Raw genomic sequence first — 15,984 nt, forward strand, 5'->3', positions numbered from 1 at the left:
TCTCGGGCACGTAGGTAAACGACAAGCACACACTCAGTACCAAGAGAGGAAAACTCTGCCTGTGAGCATTTTCCTTTCCTCCCATGCGTCTGATGCCGCCTCCGTCTCAGAAAAAGGACATCTTTGGGGAGGAAGAGAACGGTATAATGTGGAAGCAGGTCGGGGCTGGGTCAGGGGGCCTGGGTCGGCTCGGAAGGGCTGGGTGGTCTGAGGCTGGCCCTCAACATCTCACTCCCCTTCCTTGGTGACAAAGGGAACTCCCACCTGAGAGAGATCTGGGGATCTGTTGAGCTTGATGCAACTATTACGCCTTCCACCATGAAGATCCCAAACACTGGGGGGGGGGGCGGGGGGGGGCAGAAAACCCAAGGAATAAACATACAGAAAAAATTCCATATTTCTAAGTTCAACGTGTTCAAAGGGAGGAAAAAAAAGGAAAAGAAACAGGGGAGTAGAGAAAAGCCTCCTCCCCTTGCCCAGGCCCGGCAGGACCCCCGCCTTGACCAGGTGTTCCTCATCATTAGCGTCTACTTAGCACTGTATTTTGGGGACTCAGAGGAATGAGTTGACCAGGTTTCCTCTTAAAGGGAAGAGCTAAACTCTCAGGATTTTGAAAGGCACAGGTCAGCGGACGCAGACTCCCTGGAGCACGCGGGCAGCACGTTCACAGGAGACGTGACATAAAGCAACACCCAGGGTCGGCATCGCGCACTCCCTTCCCTGCTCCCGCAGACACGACCCGTGAGGCGATGCGGCAGGTCTGTGCTTCGTGCTCGGCGCTGTCCGTCCAGGCTCTCACAGCAGCTGCAGTGTCCCTAGGTTTGTCCGCCCTGGTCCTCGACTGCTCTAAAGTCAAATATGGATTAAGTACTTGGTCTAAAATTCTTACTGTGTTTACAGTGATTTTCCCTGTGCTTTTATGAATGTGCTAGAAACAATTCGCACACAGAGAGAAGTGCAGTCCCTCCCTCTCAGCAGCTCCTACCTGGAGGAAGGAGCCCCTTTCAGAATGAATGACTTGCTCGAACCCCCCAGGGGACAGGCGGCTCAGCCCCAGTTCTGCGTGCCTATTGCAAATGGAATAAACACTCAGGAGACAACCTGCAGTTTTAATTCTTTGCACCTTTGAGACTCAAATTTTAGTTTCTGAACGTTTCCTATAATACATGTTGGAAGGCATTTGGGCAGCAAAGCAAGAGAAACAGCGCGTTTCCCAGCAGGGGGCCCAGGTCGGCGCGTGTGCGGGTTGGGACTGCAGGGCGCCTGGTCTCCTTCTGTCTCTCCCGCAGGAGCCCGGCTGCAGCTCAGCGTCGGGCCAGCATCGTAGGGAGAGGACTCTGGCCCCAGTCGCCTTCACCGGAGGCCCAGGTCTTTTCCGGGGCGGGGAGGGGGGATGCAAACCCCGTTCGAAACTCAGTAAGCAGAGGTCTCCTTGTGACTTTCTCTTCTTCGGAATCCATTTTGCTCCTTAACCACGCACACTGGGGTCAGCTAGAAGGCTGGACGGTGTTGAGGAAAGGGGTGCGCTGTCCCTCTTCCCTCCCTGAGCTAGCCCAGCGCCAGATTCGCAGGGATCAGCCAGGTCCCCTGCGCCCTGTTCCTGAGGGACAAGAGTTAAGGGGCATTTGTGATGCGGGGTGACTGCAGCTGAGACTTGGCTTGGGCCGTTTTCCCTGCTTGGAAAATGACAGCTTCCGAGTCACAAACTGATCATTGCGGTAGGTTCCCGGTCCCCTCCGGGCAACCAGGGAGGTCCCAGGAGAGGAGGTGCGGGCGGGAGGGGCGGGAAGCTGACAAGGCCGGTGGGGGCGGGGAGGGGGACGCCGCTGGGAGCACGTCCGCCAGCCTCTGGGCTGCAGGCTGCGGACAGGCTCTGAACCGTGAGCGCTGGGAAGCTGGGGAGGTTCCATGCAGCTGTGAGCGAGTGGGAGGGGAGAACCGAGAGCAGGTGAAGATGGACTGTCCACTTCTCATCCATGAAGGCCCATCTCACCATCCAGCTCAGGACCAACTGCCAGGCGTCAGAGCAACAGCGCTCTTCCACCTGCGGTCTGGTCGGGGACTGCGGCAACACCTGGAGGCCTGTTGGAATGCACTCTCCGGCCCCTCCCCCGAGCAGACCAGCTGAGTCAGAATCTGCATTTTAACAAGACCCCCAGGGGATTTGTATGCGCATAAAAATTTGAGGGGCGGTCCCAGGCCTGGCTAATTACCCAGTCCCAGTGGGTCACAGCTGCTGTAATCTGCTAACCCTCCCCGTCAAAACGAAGCTCCCACTTTTCTGGAAGCTGCACCATCCTTCCTCTGGGAGTGCTTTTGGAAGCAGAGTGGGCAGAGTGAATGCAGACACGTGATTTACAAACAGGTGCCTGGTTCTTGCACACACAGGGCAAGTTCCAAGCCAGTAGGAGCTCCTCCCTGCCACCCTCCGCTTCCTTCCCAGAACCAGAACCAGAACCCCCTGGAACCCACCTGATGGCAAGCTGATGCTCCGGACAGATGACAAGCGGTGGGGGGGGGCCAGAGGGGCCTGCCGCATGCTCCTGCCCGGCTTCGCTGGGCTGGCATCACACCGACTGCTTCAGACCACCCAGGCCTTGGTGGTTTTCCCGTCAACTCTGGGTGGACACAGGCAGCGCACTTCCCCCCAGGTTTGAGTCCAGCCCCACCAGCAAGTACATTCGTTCTGAATGGTGACAGGTAGACTTCCCTTTGGAGTGGGGTTTTGGCCCTTGGAAATTCCTGGGTCACTGTTGGAAGAAGACTTGAAAACAGAGGAGAAATAAGTTCTCCTGGAACCTGTGGCCGAAGAAGGGAGGAAGAGGAAAAAGTAAGAGAAGGAGACACTTGACCTGTGCAGGCATGTGGCTTCGCCTGCCGTGCCCAGGGCTGCCTCTCCTCCCTCGGGAACACAGCAAGTCCTCACAAAGACAGTTGCTGAATGGACCAAAAATACACAAACTCCTCCACACTGCCGCTGCTCAGTGTTAGAGCAGCTCTCGCTTGATCCCCTCACGCTCACACAGAGCCCCCGAACCTCTCTGAGATGGGTGCAAGGGGCAACCGCTTCACAAGCCTGGGGCTCGGAACCCAGGCCTTGCTGGCCCCTTGCCGGTCTCCACACCTGCCTGCCTTGGCCCTTTCACACTGGCTGACAGTCTGTTTGTTTATCCAGGTCAGTAATCAGGAGCTCCTGGATCTATGGGGCCGTTTCTTAACTATCTCCTGGGTTCCTAAGAAGGAATGTCTGGGTCTGAGCCTTCAGATCCCAGACTGATTCTCCATGGCTCTGGTCCTTCGGGAGGTTGACTGCTGGCCTTTTTGGTCAGAATAACAGATTTCTTCTAAGAATAACATCCAAATGTACGAAATAGCTCTCAGGGCCACAAACGCAGATTCCTCTAATTTAGGCATCCCTCACAGAGAAGTCTATTCTCACTCACGTTGACAGGTTATTATTGCTACTCAAAGTTGTCGTTTCTTTATTTTTATCTCATCCAAGTACTTTAAATACCTGCTATAACAGTCCCACACTGGAGAAATGTGCTAAAAACTCAAGAATAGCGGACAGGATGCCAGGTATATACCAGAAATATTTGTCAAACCCTGGACCTGAATTGGCAGAACACTGACCTCCACAGACCCACACAGATGGGAGTGGAGTGGACAACTGGTCAGCTCACTCCTGAGCAAGCCCACGACGGAGCACAGTCTCTAAGCACAGCCAACCTTCCAAGTGGCCATCAAATTTGATGTGCACAGAGAAAGAGATCTGAGCATCAAATTCACCCAATGGGACTGAGGACAGAGCCTTCCCGCTTCCCCAGTGGCAGTGTCGGGCTAGGAAGTGACCCCCCTGTGGTTGGCGTGAATATGCCTTCTCTTCCTCCCTTAACTCAAGGAAGGGCACAGTCCTCTTTCTGACCCAGGTCAGGGAACATAGCCCTGGCTTGTTTTTCAGAGCTCACACCCTTGCTGCCTCGGCACGGTGGCTTCCCTGAACTGCTTTCATGTGTGAGAACTGAATGAAAACCCATGTGAGTTGTTTTGCTAAAGGTTCTGTGACATCAGATCTAATATTCTTATCCTATATTTCACCAGAACGTAATAAAAACAATGTATTAATAAAATAATAATCATATAAGGTGATACCACAATGCTGCAGGGGAAAATGTAGATTGAAGACCTGATTCTGCCACCTGACAACCGGGGGTGCTGGCAGCTCGTCTACCTTGTTTTAGCATGATTTCTCGTTCCTGATTTGCCACCTTTCCTGGGGCCCCTGCCCGGCGGAGGGCACTGCATGCAGGTGCGTCGCACTCGGGCTTACAGTGTCTCCTCTTGCTTTCTGCCCATTTTAGCGTCACTTTCTTGTGTTTTTTTCATATAAATCTCCTTTGAAAGATATTCTTTGCTAATTATCTTTTCAATTGCCCTCTCCATAAACAAGTAGGGATTTGGCCACCAAAGAACTATGGAAACCAGCACACACACACACACACACACACACACACACACACACACACACACACACATAGAGCATCTGAAGTGCTTAGTGCCAAGTACACAAATTTTGATGGTCTGATTTTGTAAAAAATGAAATTTCAGGAATAACAGTCCAGAGAAAGTGAAGTGCTGACTGTAGCCTGTGACACAACTGTATGCCTCTTTGTAGTATATTAGGACCCGGGATTCACCCTGAAAATCCCACCCTATGGGTAACGGAGGAGTGGGCGTCTGCTTTCTCCCAACCCAAAGGTTATTTGAAGGTAAAATGTGTATTTTCACAAGACTTGGCTAAATCACCTTTCTCCACTCCCGTGTCTTAATCTCACCTACAGACCCGCCTGGTGATGCCCTAAAGAAAGGCCTGTCCTGGGTATTTACTCTCGAAAGGGCTTCAGGAATTGGAGTATTGATCAACCTAACGTGCCTCCCCCGCCCCTCCGGTATTTTGTGTCATCGCTCAGGGAAGCTGAGTTCTGTTGACTGACGTCCGCTTTCCCCAGGGGCTGCTTTCATACGACAGAGCGTCCCCGGGAAGAAGGAATTTGGCTGAGGGCTGCAGGAAGAACGGAGGAGGCCTAGGCTGGAGCCCGAGTCAGCCCGCTGGGGCAGCATCTGGAATAGAACCAGGGCGCTGACCCCGAGCGCAGCCGTCGGCTATAAGGCGGCTTTATACCCGGCAGCACCGAACAGAAAGGCCGGAAAAGAGGGGGGACACGAGCAAAGAGAAGCTTTGTAGGTCTCTGTCCCAGGTGGGGTTTCAAATTGGGGGGGGGGGGTCCGGGGAAACGGCAGTCTGCAGCCCCGGTTACCCGCGAGCTTTTTCCTGGAGAGAGGCTCCGGGCATAATTTACAGCATTCCAGCCCGAGGCTTTCGTGCCAGACGCTCTGAATCAACCTTTAGAAACCAGAGCTGCCGGGAAGGGAAGGAGCGGGCGAGCGCAGGGGAGGTAGCGCCGCCGAGGGCCTCCGGGCTGCGCGAGCGCGCGGCTCCCTGCGGCCGGCGGGGCCGGGCGGGCGGGCGCCGGCAGCGTCCGCGGCCCGTCCTCGGCTTCCCGGGGCGGCCGCGCTCGCCGGGAGGGTCCCCGGGGCCGGCCCCGCCCGAGCGCGCGACGCCTCCCCCGGCGGCCGCGGCCGGCCCGGGTTTGCGCAGAACTTCAGGGCCTCCAAGGAAACGCCAGCCCCCTCGGAGGCGTTTTCGGAGAGACTCGGAGAGGCCGCCGGACGGTGCGGGCACCCGGGTGGCGGGGCGAGAAGCGCGGGGGTAACGGAGGGTTCGGGTCGGTCCCGGGGCCGCGTGGCCGACAGGGGGCGCCGCGTCACTGCGGAAGCCGGGGGCCCGGAGCCGGGCCGCCGAGGGGCGCGCCCTCCGCCCCGGCCCGCGCTCGCTCCTTTGCTCCGGCGTCAGTTCTAGAACCACGTTGTCGGTCAGGAGCAAGAAGAGGGGAGTGGGCGCTCACAGGGGCGCGCGGACGGCGTTAACCGGAACACTCCCGCGTTTTCAGTCCCATGCACACCAGAAAGCCGTCTGTCGTTTCGCGGGTTTGCCTGTCTGATTTGGCGTCTCTGTTCTACTGAATGTAAGCAGGGTCCCGCGGGGAGGAGGAAGGGTGTGTGTGCGTGTGTGTGTGTGTGTGTGTGTGTGTGTGTGTGTGTGCGTGTGCGGGTGTGTATGTGTTTCTGCCCTGGGCCTGCGCAGAAAGCTTTGAAAAACAGGCAACTCCTCTTTTGAGCGCCAGTGCGCACCCCAGCCCCCGGGAGAACAGCGAGGTTGTTTCCACCCGCGCTCGGGGACCCGGTGCGAGATGCACGGGATCGGGTCCCTTTGCCCCCCACCCCACCCCACCCTTTCGCACACCAAGGCTACCCGTGCATACACCCATGGCACTTCCCGGCCGCTCCGGCCCGGCCTGCCCCTCCTGGGAGCCCTCAGCGCCTCCAGACTGGCTGTGGCGGACGCTGCCCTGGCTCTCGGTCAGCGGGCCCATCAACGCCCTCACTATGAACTGGGCCGACCAGCCGCGTCTGCATCTTTAGTTCAAAGGTTGCAGGCCGCGCCACCCAGAGCGGAGGGCAGGGGTTGGGTTCCCCGCGCCCACTGCTCCTCTCCGCCGCCCGCTAGCTGCCCCTTGCCGTCCTCCCGCTCGGGGCGCTCTGCTCCAGCCGCCACCTCGCCTCTGCCTTCTGCCACCGTTACCCACAACTCTGGACAGGTGGGCCAGGCTCTCACTGGTTCCTGTCTTTCTCTCTTTGGGTGGGGGGCTGCTTCCTCGCGGCCCAGCCGGGTTCTTAGAACCAGGAAAGCCTGCCCCCCTCTACGCACCTGTAGTGACCCCTCCCCCCGGCTCACTGGGGTCTGGGCAGCTGGCCCAGGGCAGGTGATGGTTAGAGCTCAGAAGCTGGATCGAAAATAGAAAGGACGGTATGGTTGCGGGGCTTCTCATTCTCACAAAACCGTCCCGCAGGAAAACGGAGAGGACAGAAACCCCCCTGAGGTGGATTCATGTGCCCCGCTGCCGATTCCTGAACTCCTGTCTCCTCCCGCCCTGTTTGTTTTAGTTACGAAATGCTGTGGGCACCTCGGTTGTGACTGAAAAGTAACCTTGAAACACGCCGTCCTGACTGTCAGAGACAAATAGTCTCCCAACCGTCGCTGCCGCTGGCGGGGCCGCGTGCTCCCGGCCCCCGGACGGTGGGGACGGGGCTCCTCCCCGCCAGCCGCGCCGTCGGGCCCCGGAGGCCGGGCTCTGAGGCGGCAAAGAGCCGAGGCAGCGGGACCTGGCGCCCCGCGCGCCTCCCGGAGCCGCTCTGGGTCTTAACTGTAACGGGCGGGGCCACCCAGAAGCAGCGGCGGGCGAGTTAAAGGTGTGTACACAGTTTTTCTAAATACGACAGCGCTTTGCAAATTGGCTCTGTCACCAGCTTGTTATTTTGACAGGGAATGGGCACTGAGAGCGAAGAAACCCGGGATAAATAAATGCGGCTTTGGGAGGGCTCTGCAGAGGGGAGACAGGGCGAGGAGGCCGGACGCGCCCTCGGATGGGCTCACCAGGCGCCGGGCGCTAAGGGACAGGATGGGGGGGGTGTCAGAGCCCTGGGCCCCTCCAGGGGGTGGCCTCCTTCCAGGTCCCTCCTCCCCTGGGGAATCCCCGCAGACACGGGCGGGGGTGTGGGAGAGGGCTCGACCCGGGAGCCCTCGCGCCCACCCGCCCCGCTCGCCCGTCCGTGCGCTGCCCGCGGGGCGCAGCGGCAGCGGGGCGGGCGCGGAGGGCAGGTGCGGGGCGCCAGCCGAGGCTCCCTCTCACCCAGGTGTGAGCTGATTATTCAAATGGGCTGCCCCGGGTCTGGGGATTGGAGGCCCGCGCCGGCGCGCCGCGCTATATCACCAGCCGCCCACGTCACTGCGGCACTTGTCCGCTCCGCGGTCCACACCTCCTCCGCCCCCCCATCTCCTCCTCCTCTTCCTCCTCCTCCTCTCCACCCCCCACCCGCCCCCGCGCCGCGCGCTTCCCGCCGCCTCCCGGCAGCTCGGCACTGCCAGCCTCGGCCTCCACCGGGCAGCCCGCGAGCGCGGCGGCGGCGGCGGCGGCGGCGGGCAGCGGGAGCTCCCAGCAGCCGGGCTCGGCGCTGGGCCTCCTCCTACCCTCCGGCCCCCTCCTCCCGCGACTCAGCCCTCCCGCCCACTTCCAACTACCGCCTCCGGCCGGCCGAGGGAGCGAGGGAGTGGAGCCGAGAGAGAGGGAGCGCGAGAGAGGGAGGGAGGGGACGGTGCCTTGGCTGACTTTTTTTTTAAAAGGAGGGTGGGGGTGGGGGGTGATTGCCGGTCGTTTGTTGTGGCTGTTAAATTTTAAACTGCCATGCACTCGGCTTCCAGTATGCTGGGAGCGGTGAAGATGGAAGGGCACGAGCCGTCCGACTGGAGCAGCTACTATGCCGAGCCCGAGGTAGGCACTCGCCTTTTCCGGGGGAAGCGGGGTGGCGGCGTCCGCTCCCGGCCCCGACCTCAGGACCGCTTCCCTGGCCGGCTGCCGCCCCCCACCCCAGCCGCTCTGGGCAGCCGCCTTTTCCTCCTTCCTTCGACTCAGATGGGTCTCTTTTTTATACGACACACTGTTAGCCTTGAGATAATATTAACTTTGTGATCAAATATTGACTTGCGGCGCCTCCAAATCCTCTTCGTGGCCGAGCCACGCACTATCCTAACAGAGTTATGTTTGGCAGCGCGCGGCTGGGGAGGGGTGGGAGGTCGGCCGGCGAGGGGGTGGGGAGCTGGAGAGCAGAAGGTGGGTAGGAGTTGGGGGCCGAGGTGGAGGAAGAGCCAAAGACTAGGGGACAAAGAGAAAGAAAGTTTGTGGCTGCAGAGTCCAGCAGCGTGTAGTTCGGCTCGCGGTCCCCTCCCTGTCCCTCCATTCAATGCCTCCGGCCGGCCGCAGACTCCGCGCAAGCGGCGCGTTTCGGTTCCCCTGGGGCCAAGGATGGGGTCCCCGGAGGAAGGCTGAACGGCGAGGACCCTGGGATCGTCTCCGCTGGAGGCCGCCCGGCGCCCCGCGCGGTGTCCCGCGCGGTGTCCCACAGGTCGCTGGTCAGGGTCGTAGGCGGCGCCCAGGGCCGCGGAGCCTGCTCGGTATGCTGGCTTGAGAGCTGGGGAGACTCTGTGGAGGGGAGATGCCTTGGGGATGCCCGGCTCTGGGGCGCGCCAGGGAAGCCCTGTCTTAGAATCGGAGCGAGGCGCAGGAGGGCTAGGAACCGGCTACAGGCGCAGAGCGGCAGTCCCCTCGCCACCTCCCCGAGGGCGATCGCGGCGCCCTCCGGGTGAAACGGCCCCGGGACCCGGCGAGGGTAGGACTCCCCGGAGGCCTCCCCGGAGGCGGGGGCCTGGGCTGGCCCGGTGGGCGGGAGGTCCGGGCGCGCTCCGGCCGCGGTGCTAACGCTGTGCGCCTCCCTCCCGGGCTCTGTCCTCAGGGCTACTCCTCGGTGAGCAACATGAACGCCGGCCTGGGGATGAACGGCATGAACACGTACATGAGCATGTCGGCGGCCGCCATGGGCAGCGGCTCGGGCAGCATGAGCGCCGGCTCCGTGAACATGTCGTCGTACGTGGGCGCGGGCGTGAGCCCGTCCCTGGCCGGCATGTCCCCCGGGGCGGGCGCCATGGCCGGCATGGGCGGCTCGGCCGGGGCGGCCGGAGTGGCGGGCATGGGGCCGCACCTGAGCCCGAGCCTGAGCCCGCTCGGGGGGCAGGCGGCCGGGGCCATGGGCGGCCTGGCGCCCTACGCCAACATGAACTCCATGAGCCCCGTGTACGGGCAGGCGGGCCTGAGCCGCGCGCGCGACCCCAAGACGTACCGGCGCAGCTACACGCACGCCAAGCCGCCCTACTCCTACATCTCGCTCATCACCATGGCCATCCAGCAGAGCCCCAGCAAGATGCTGACGCTGAGCGAGATTTACCAGTGGATCATGGACCTCTTCCCCTTCTACCGGCAGAACCAGCAGCGCTGGCAGAACTCCATCCGCCACTCGCTCTCCTTCAACGACTGCTTCCTCAAGGTGCCGCGCTCGCCCGACAAGCCCGGCAAAGGCTCCTTCTGGACCCTGCACCCCGACTCGGGCAACATGTTCGAGAACGGCTGCTACCTGCGCCGCCAGAAGCGCTTCAAGTGCGAGAAGCAGCTGGCCCTGAAGGAGGCCGCGGGTGCCGCGGGGGGCGGCAAGAAGGCGGCCGCCGCGGCCCAGGCTTCGCAGGGCCAGCTCGGGGAGGCCGCCGGGCCGGCCTCCGAGACTCCGGCGGGCACCGAGTCGCCCCACTCGAGCGCCTCCCCGTGCCAGGAGCACAAGCGAGGGGCCCTCGGCGAGTTGAAGGGGACGCCGGCTGCGGCGCTGAGCCCCCCGGAGCCGGCGCCCTCGCCCGGGCAGCAGCAGCAGGCCGCGGCCCACCTGCTGGGGCCTCCCCACCACCCCGGCCTGCCGCCCGAGGCCCACCTGAAGCCGGAGCACCACTATGCCTTCAACCACCCGTTCTCCATCAACAACCTCATGTCCTCGGAGCAGCAGCACCACCACAGCCACCACCACCACCAGCCGCACAGAATGGACCTCAAGGCCTACGAACAGGTGATGCACTGCCCCGGCTATGGCTCCCCCATGCCAGGAAGCCTGGCCATGGGCCCAGTCACAACCAAAGCGGGCCTGGACGCCTCGCCCCTGGCCGCGGACACCTCCTACTACCAGGGGGTGTACTCCCGACCCATTATGAACTCCTCTTAAGAAGACGACAGCGGCCCGGCCAGACCAGGACCAGGACCAGCAGGAGAGGAAGTGGGGTGGAGACTTTCAGGAAGGGAGACTGGAAAGACACGGGGGAGAAGGACCCATCACCACCCTCCGCAGCCCCTGGGACAGCAGTCTCCCTGACCTGCTGCGGCCCTCCCTCCCTCACAGGGGCCACGCTGATATCTGTCATCATCCCACGTAAGGAGGGAAAGGGAAAAGGATAAACAGTCAAAAAAAGGCAAAAAGCGAAGTGTCGGTTTCCTCCACTGTGTAGACGCCTGCTTCTTTAAGTACCTGCGAGTTCTGACTTTTTGTTGTCGGTGTTCCTCTCCATCACTCTTGCCGCAGGGAAGTCTTACTTTATTAAAAAAAAAAAAAAGAAAGAAAGAAAGAAAGAAAACGAAAAAACAAAACAAAAAGGCAAAAAAAATACACAAACTTTTGTGAGTTACAGTGTAAAACCATGTAGTTTTAACAGAGAACAGAGTTGTACTATTGTTTAAAAAGAGAAAAAAAAAATGATGTAAGAGTCTGTTGTAAATGACCAAGAAAAAGAAAAAAAAAAAGCAAGCATTCCCATTCTTGACACGGTGAAATCCAGGTCTTGAGTATGATTAATTTATGGTTTCTGCGTGCTTTATTTATGGCTTATAAATGTGTGTTCTGACTGCAAGGACCAGAGTTCCACAAATCTATATTAAAGTGTTATTGCCAGTTTGATGCCTTGAATCTCCAAGATTTTTTTCCCTTTGCTTGATTGAAAAGAAAATAAACAGGTCTGGGAATTATTTAAAAATTGAAGGAGGGAGGTCCTGGCTGGTTGCAGGTTTTATTTTATTTGGGAGGGTGGTTGCTGTTTTATCAACATTTTATTCTTAACATTTTCAGACATACTGAAGTTGAATGAATTTTACAGTAAACACACGTGTACCCACTGCCCAGATCCTACAGTTAATATTTCGCTAAACTTGTCACATTGCATATCTGTCCCTCTATCTACGCCTCCATTGACCCATTTATCTTCTTTTCCTACATGCATTTCAAAGGAAATTTTAGACTTCAGTACACTTCCCCCTAAACAGTTCAGCAAGCACTTCATTACTAGAACTCAATGTTGTTCATGGTTACTGTTTGAATTTAGTGTTTAACTTTACACAGTGAAACTCACAGATTCCAGGTGAACCACCCCATGGCGTCGATGCAGGTTTACCTCCAAAGCATGGAGAAAACCATGTACCCCTATTTTTCACCTGGGCCATGTGAAGACGCAATGTTGCTGACACCCCTTGGGCCCCAGGGCCGGCCTCTCTGGGGAGAAGCCTGGATTTTACTATTTTTCGCCCCTATATTTCCAATCCCAGGCCTCTCTTCAAGGCAGGGAGCCCAGATTGGATCTGCACATTCCTGGTGCAGCACGTCGCCTTTCCATCCTGTCTCTCTGCACCCACTCATCCTTCTGTAGTGCTGGGACCCTGCCTGGATTCTACAGCCTGAGACTTCTGTCTACACCCTACCTCCCCTTCCATCCTCCACCTTTACTGGTGTTTTGCACAACCTTGATAGAGCTTGCTGTAGCCAGGAGAAGCCAGACTTCTGGAACCATGCATTTGAGCATCTGGTCTGGAGAAATGAAACTTTCTCCTGGAAGTGATTACAAGGCATCTCAGGGTCATGACTGAAATCTTTTAAAGTAGGTAGATTGAGGGATAAGGCAGAGGTAAGGGGTGTCTTGCTAAGCTGGAAAGGGTGGGATCCCAGGGTCTGCAGGTTTGCTCCCTTCCGCTCCCCCTCCCCACAAACACCATCGCCCTTGCAAAGGTCCTGTTAGGCCCGTGGCAAGCCAGGATTACAGGGGTTAGAGGGGACGAGTGGACATTTTGTGATCCTTAAAGGAATACCTGGAAGTATAAAGACCCAGAATAAAATCTTATGGATCGTACTGCCTCTCCGCACAGACAGCTGAGTGGCCCTGAATCCGCGGCCAACCAACATGCAAACCTTGGAGGTGAAGCCAGGCCTGAGTGCGCAAAGGGGGGTTTGGCTTTGGCTTTGCCCCAGGCATCTGCCGGCCTCAAGCTGGCCGGCGAGGGCAGGAGCCAGCGGGGTCGGGGACCGCGCAAACGTGGGGCCATCCAGGACGCAGCTAGCTTGCAGTGCGTATGAATCTCCGCAGAGTCAGAGGCCAGGCCTTTCGGCCTCAGCTTTCTAAGCCCAGACTCCTGTATCCGGGACTAAATCTTTGGGCCTCTCGACCATCCAAACTTGGAGGGTCCCAGCTTTGCCCCAAGCCTGGTGGATACCAGCTCTCCGCGTGCCCTCTGCCACCTTGCTGGGACTCGGCCCCACCAACCCTGGCCTTCCCACGCGCTTGAGGGGGTTTTGCCCTCGCCTCTGCCTCCCGCCTCCAAATCCCTTTTTAACATGCCACATTGTCCCGAAGACACAAGGAAGAGCAACTGGGGAGGGGGGAATCCGGAGGCCGCGGCCAGCAATCAGGGCCGTCTCTCCCCCCGGGCAAGGACACACACGTCGTGAGCCCGGCCAGAAATGTGTTTCATTATCACATAAAAGGCTCCCGTGGCGAAGGAGCCGAGAGGCAGGGCCGGGGGCCGAGTGCGGGACAATGGAGGCTGAAAGCACAGCCCTAACCTGCTCTGTTTCCTATCGCGCGCCCATTGTGCGCGGGTCGTTTTAAACTACTTAGCGCGCCCCCTCCACTGATCCCGGCCGATAAGATATAGTTCTGTCAGAATACAGAAAAAGGATGTCGGGGAGCCGGCCGCTCGGGGCCTTTTCTGCGCGTCCAGCGCCTTTCACGCCCCCTCCCCCGCCCCTCCCCCCGCCGGGCCCGGCTTACTGGCGCTCAGACCGCCCTCCGCCCGCGTCCCCCGGCTCTGCGTGGTCCGGCGCGCCGCTCCTTTCCCCTCTCTTTCCCTCTTTTTCTTCCTTTTCCCCGCGCCATCCGCGCGCGTGTTTAAGCAACCGTGATCTGTGAATAAACAGTCAGTAAACAACCGAAAAAAACATTGTAGATCCGAATTCCAGGAGGGTAAACTTGCCCTGCCACGTCACACTTCGGCAAATTTGCACAGATATCATATTGCCTCCCCCTCCTTTATTATTCTTTTTTTTTTTTTTGCCAGGATCCCATTGTACTTAACTGAATTTTATAACGCTGATCGATATCTTGGTAAAATATTCATTTTTAAACTAGCGGGCAGTGAAATCTTTGCTTTGTGTGCTAAAGTCAACAGTCGCTGGGTTTGAGCTCAAATAAATGCAGGGATGCCTCGGCTCGGAGCAGTCGGCCGCCTCCCTCCGCGCGCTGGACGCTCCGCCGCCGCCTCCGCCGCCCGCCGCCCCGCAGGTAGGGAGCGCGCCCACTCGGGGGCCGCGCCGGGTCCCCGCCGAGCGTCCGCCCCCCACTCTCGTCCGCGCGCCTCCCCTCCCCCAGCCAGCCCCTCTCCCTTCTCGGAGCTCCGAGGCCTGGTAGGGGGGCGGGAAGGGGAGCGAGAAGCCAAGTCAAGGGAGACCCCGGGGTTGGGGAGGTGGCTTTTTCGGCGGGGAATTCTGAGAATGTTCCGGGTGGGAGGATGGGTTTCCAAAAGCTACACACTTGGGCTGCATCCGGGGCCCGGAGCACCGTTGGGATTTTCCGGGCTGGGGATTCGATCCGAGGGCCATAGTCGCCCCAGGACAGTGGCGGGGCGGGAATGGGGGCCGCCCTTGGCCTCAGAGTCCGGGCTGGGGGCGGCGGGGAACGGCGCCCTGGTACCGGTAGGCTGCGGAACGGTGGCCCGGAGTGGGCGGCCGGTCCGCGGCGCGCACGGGTTCGAGTCCCGTCTAGGCGGTTCAGGGAAGCCCTGCGGCCCAGGCAGAGGTAGGGGCCCTGGCCTCGGGAGCCGGGGAGGGCCCGCGCCTTTCCGAGCGGCGAGGGAACTGCGTTCTTGCCTAAAGAAGGGCTGGCGGCCTGTGCGCACAGCGCGCGCGACCGCGGGCGTATCCGGGAGCCTTGGGGCCGCAGGCCAGGTCCAGGAGGGGAAGTCTAAACCTGGCCGTGAGGCCGTTCCTCACCCACTCCCCGCCCCGCACTGGCTCCGGGGCACCGGGTTGTGGGGGCCGGATAGAACCGACCGCATCTGTCCGCCGTCTGCAGCAAGGCGCCTGCTCAGAAAACCAGTGGTCCCGAGGCTGACGGTTGATACCGCAGGACCCTGGGCTTCAGGGGACAGGGAAGGAAAAGGTGTCCTTCCTCCGGGGTCTACCAGACGCCCCCTCCCCGAAATCTGCATTCTCCCTTGGGGTTCTGCTTTCTATGGCGGCTGGGCATCCGGCTTGTGAGAGGCCCCCGCCGGCTCGGTCGGTTTGGCATTTCGCCTGGACGAAAGGCGCGCTGGGTCCCGGCCCATCAAAAGTGCCGGACACCCCAGCTGGAAAGTTGTTCCCGTCCTCGCCGCAGTCAGCCAGATCCTATACCCCAAGGGCAGATACCGGTCCCAGTAATTGCCAGGGTCAGCCTTCCGGGCACCTCCGTGTGTGGGGGCCCTGGGCGGCCCCTTCCCTCCTTCCCTGGCGCCTTTCTCCAGCGCGCCCAAGGCCGACCGTGGAGCGCGCCCGCCGCCCTCCAAGCGCGGCTGCGGCTCTCGTGGCTGGTTATCTTCCCTGAACAAGGTGGACCGCCGGCAGGACACACGCGAGGCTAATCGTTTTTAAATAATTAATGCCTCCCCGTTCGGCTGGTAATGCGCGGCCTCGAATCCGTCAATTACTTGTCATTAGACGGTGTCGCCCCATGGCCTTCCCTCGGGCCTTTGATGGCGGCCGGTCACCGAGCCCGGCCCAGTCCATGGCCGCATTAAAGGGTGCCCGGCCTTTGAGAGCCGGCGCGGAATGGCCGCGGCCCTTAATTCAGTGCGACTTTTGAAAGAAAGACCCTTGCTGAAGAGATGTAATCTTCCAAATGGTCAATTTAAACGCTTGATGTTTATCGCGCGCCTTCTCCCGGCTTTATGAAGAGAAGCCGGTCCTCAGTGCTTTGGGGGCCTTTTAATGTGGGGGTGGGGCGAGGAGAAGCGAGAGGGAACGTTCACTAGGGCAGGGGGGGCGGTGTCTGCCCAAGAAGGCACCCGGAGGTGCCTTGGGATAACTGGTCTCCTCTGGGGCAGCGCACCCTGCCAAGCTCCGGGGGCCTGGAGGGCCTCCCAG

The 15,984-nt window shown here is 59.7% G+C and overlaps 1 protein-coding gene and 1 long non-coding RNA gene across 7 annotated transcripts; one reads left to right on the forward strand and one right to left on the reverse strand.

Moving 5' to 3' along the window:
- Nucleotides 1-1,179: 1,179 nt before the first annotated feature.
- Nucleotides 1,180-13,758, reverse strand: LOC116657901. 2 transcript variants are annotated; one of them, XR_004313067.1, is made up of 3 exons: nucleotides 13,637-13,758; nucleotides 2,473-2,799; nucleotides 1,180-1,600 (listed from the first exon to the last, which is right to left on the reverse strand). It is a non-coding gene; the product is annotated as an uncharacterized LOC116657901 (long non-coding RNA). The 2 variants fall into 2 exon arrangements; XR_004313068.1 differs by having other exon boundaries at nucleotides 1,180-2,136.
- On the forward strand, nucleotides 5,936-11,499 carry FOXA2 (forkhead box A2). Of its 5 annotated transcripts, XM_032461733.1 has the most exons (4): nucleotides 5,936-6,086; nucleotides 7,066-7,371; nucleotides 8,381-8,450; nucleotides 9,469-11,499. In XM_032461733.1, the coding sequence occupies exons 3-4, from the start codon at nucleotides 8,382-8,384 to the stop codon at nucleotides 10,771-10,773; spliced, it is 1,374 nt and encodes a 457-aa protein (XP_032317624.1). In that variant the 5' UTR covers nucleotides 5,936-6,086; nucleotides 7,066-7,371; nucleotide 8,381; the 3' UTR covers nucleotides 10,774-11,499. The 5 variants fall into 5 exon arrangements, with proteins under 5 accessions (XP_032317624.1, XP_032317625.1, XP_032317623.1 ...); XM_032461734.1 differs by lacking the exon at nucleotides 7,066-7,371; XM_032461736.1 differs by lacking the exons at nucleotides 5,936-6,086; nucleotides 7,066-7,371 and adding an exon at nucleotides 8,940-9,345 and having other exon boundaries at nucleotides 7,402-8,450.
- Nucleotides 13,759-15,984: the final 2,226 nt, after the last annotated feature.

The sequence above is a fragment of the Camelus ferus genome, chromosome 19 (assembly GCF_009834535.1).
Source record: "Camelus ferus isolate YT-003-E chromosome 19, BCGSAC_Cfer_1.0, whole genome shotgun sequence".
Lineage (NCBI taxonomy): Eukaryota > Metazoa > Chordata > Mammalia > Artiodactyla > Camelidae > Camelus > Camelus ferus.

Coding starts and splice junctions, on each gene's coding strand:
- FOXA2 (XM_032461732.1), top strand. CDS start 8,364: ATGCACTCGGCTTCCAGTATGCTGGGAGCGGTGAAGATGGAAGGGCAC. Junction 8,451..9,468: donor GCTACTATGCCGAGCCCGAG/GTAGGCACTCGC, acceptor CTCTGTCCTCAG/GGCTACTCCTCGGTGAGCAA.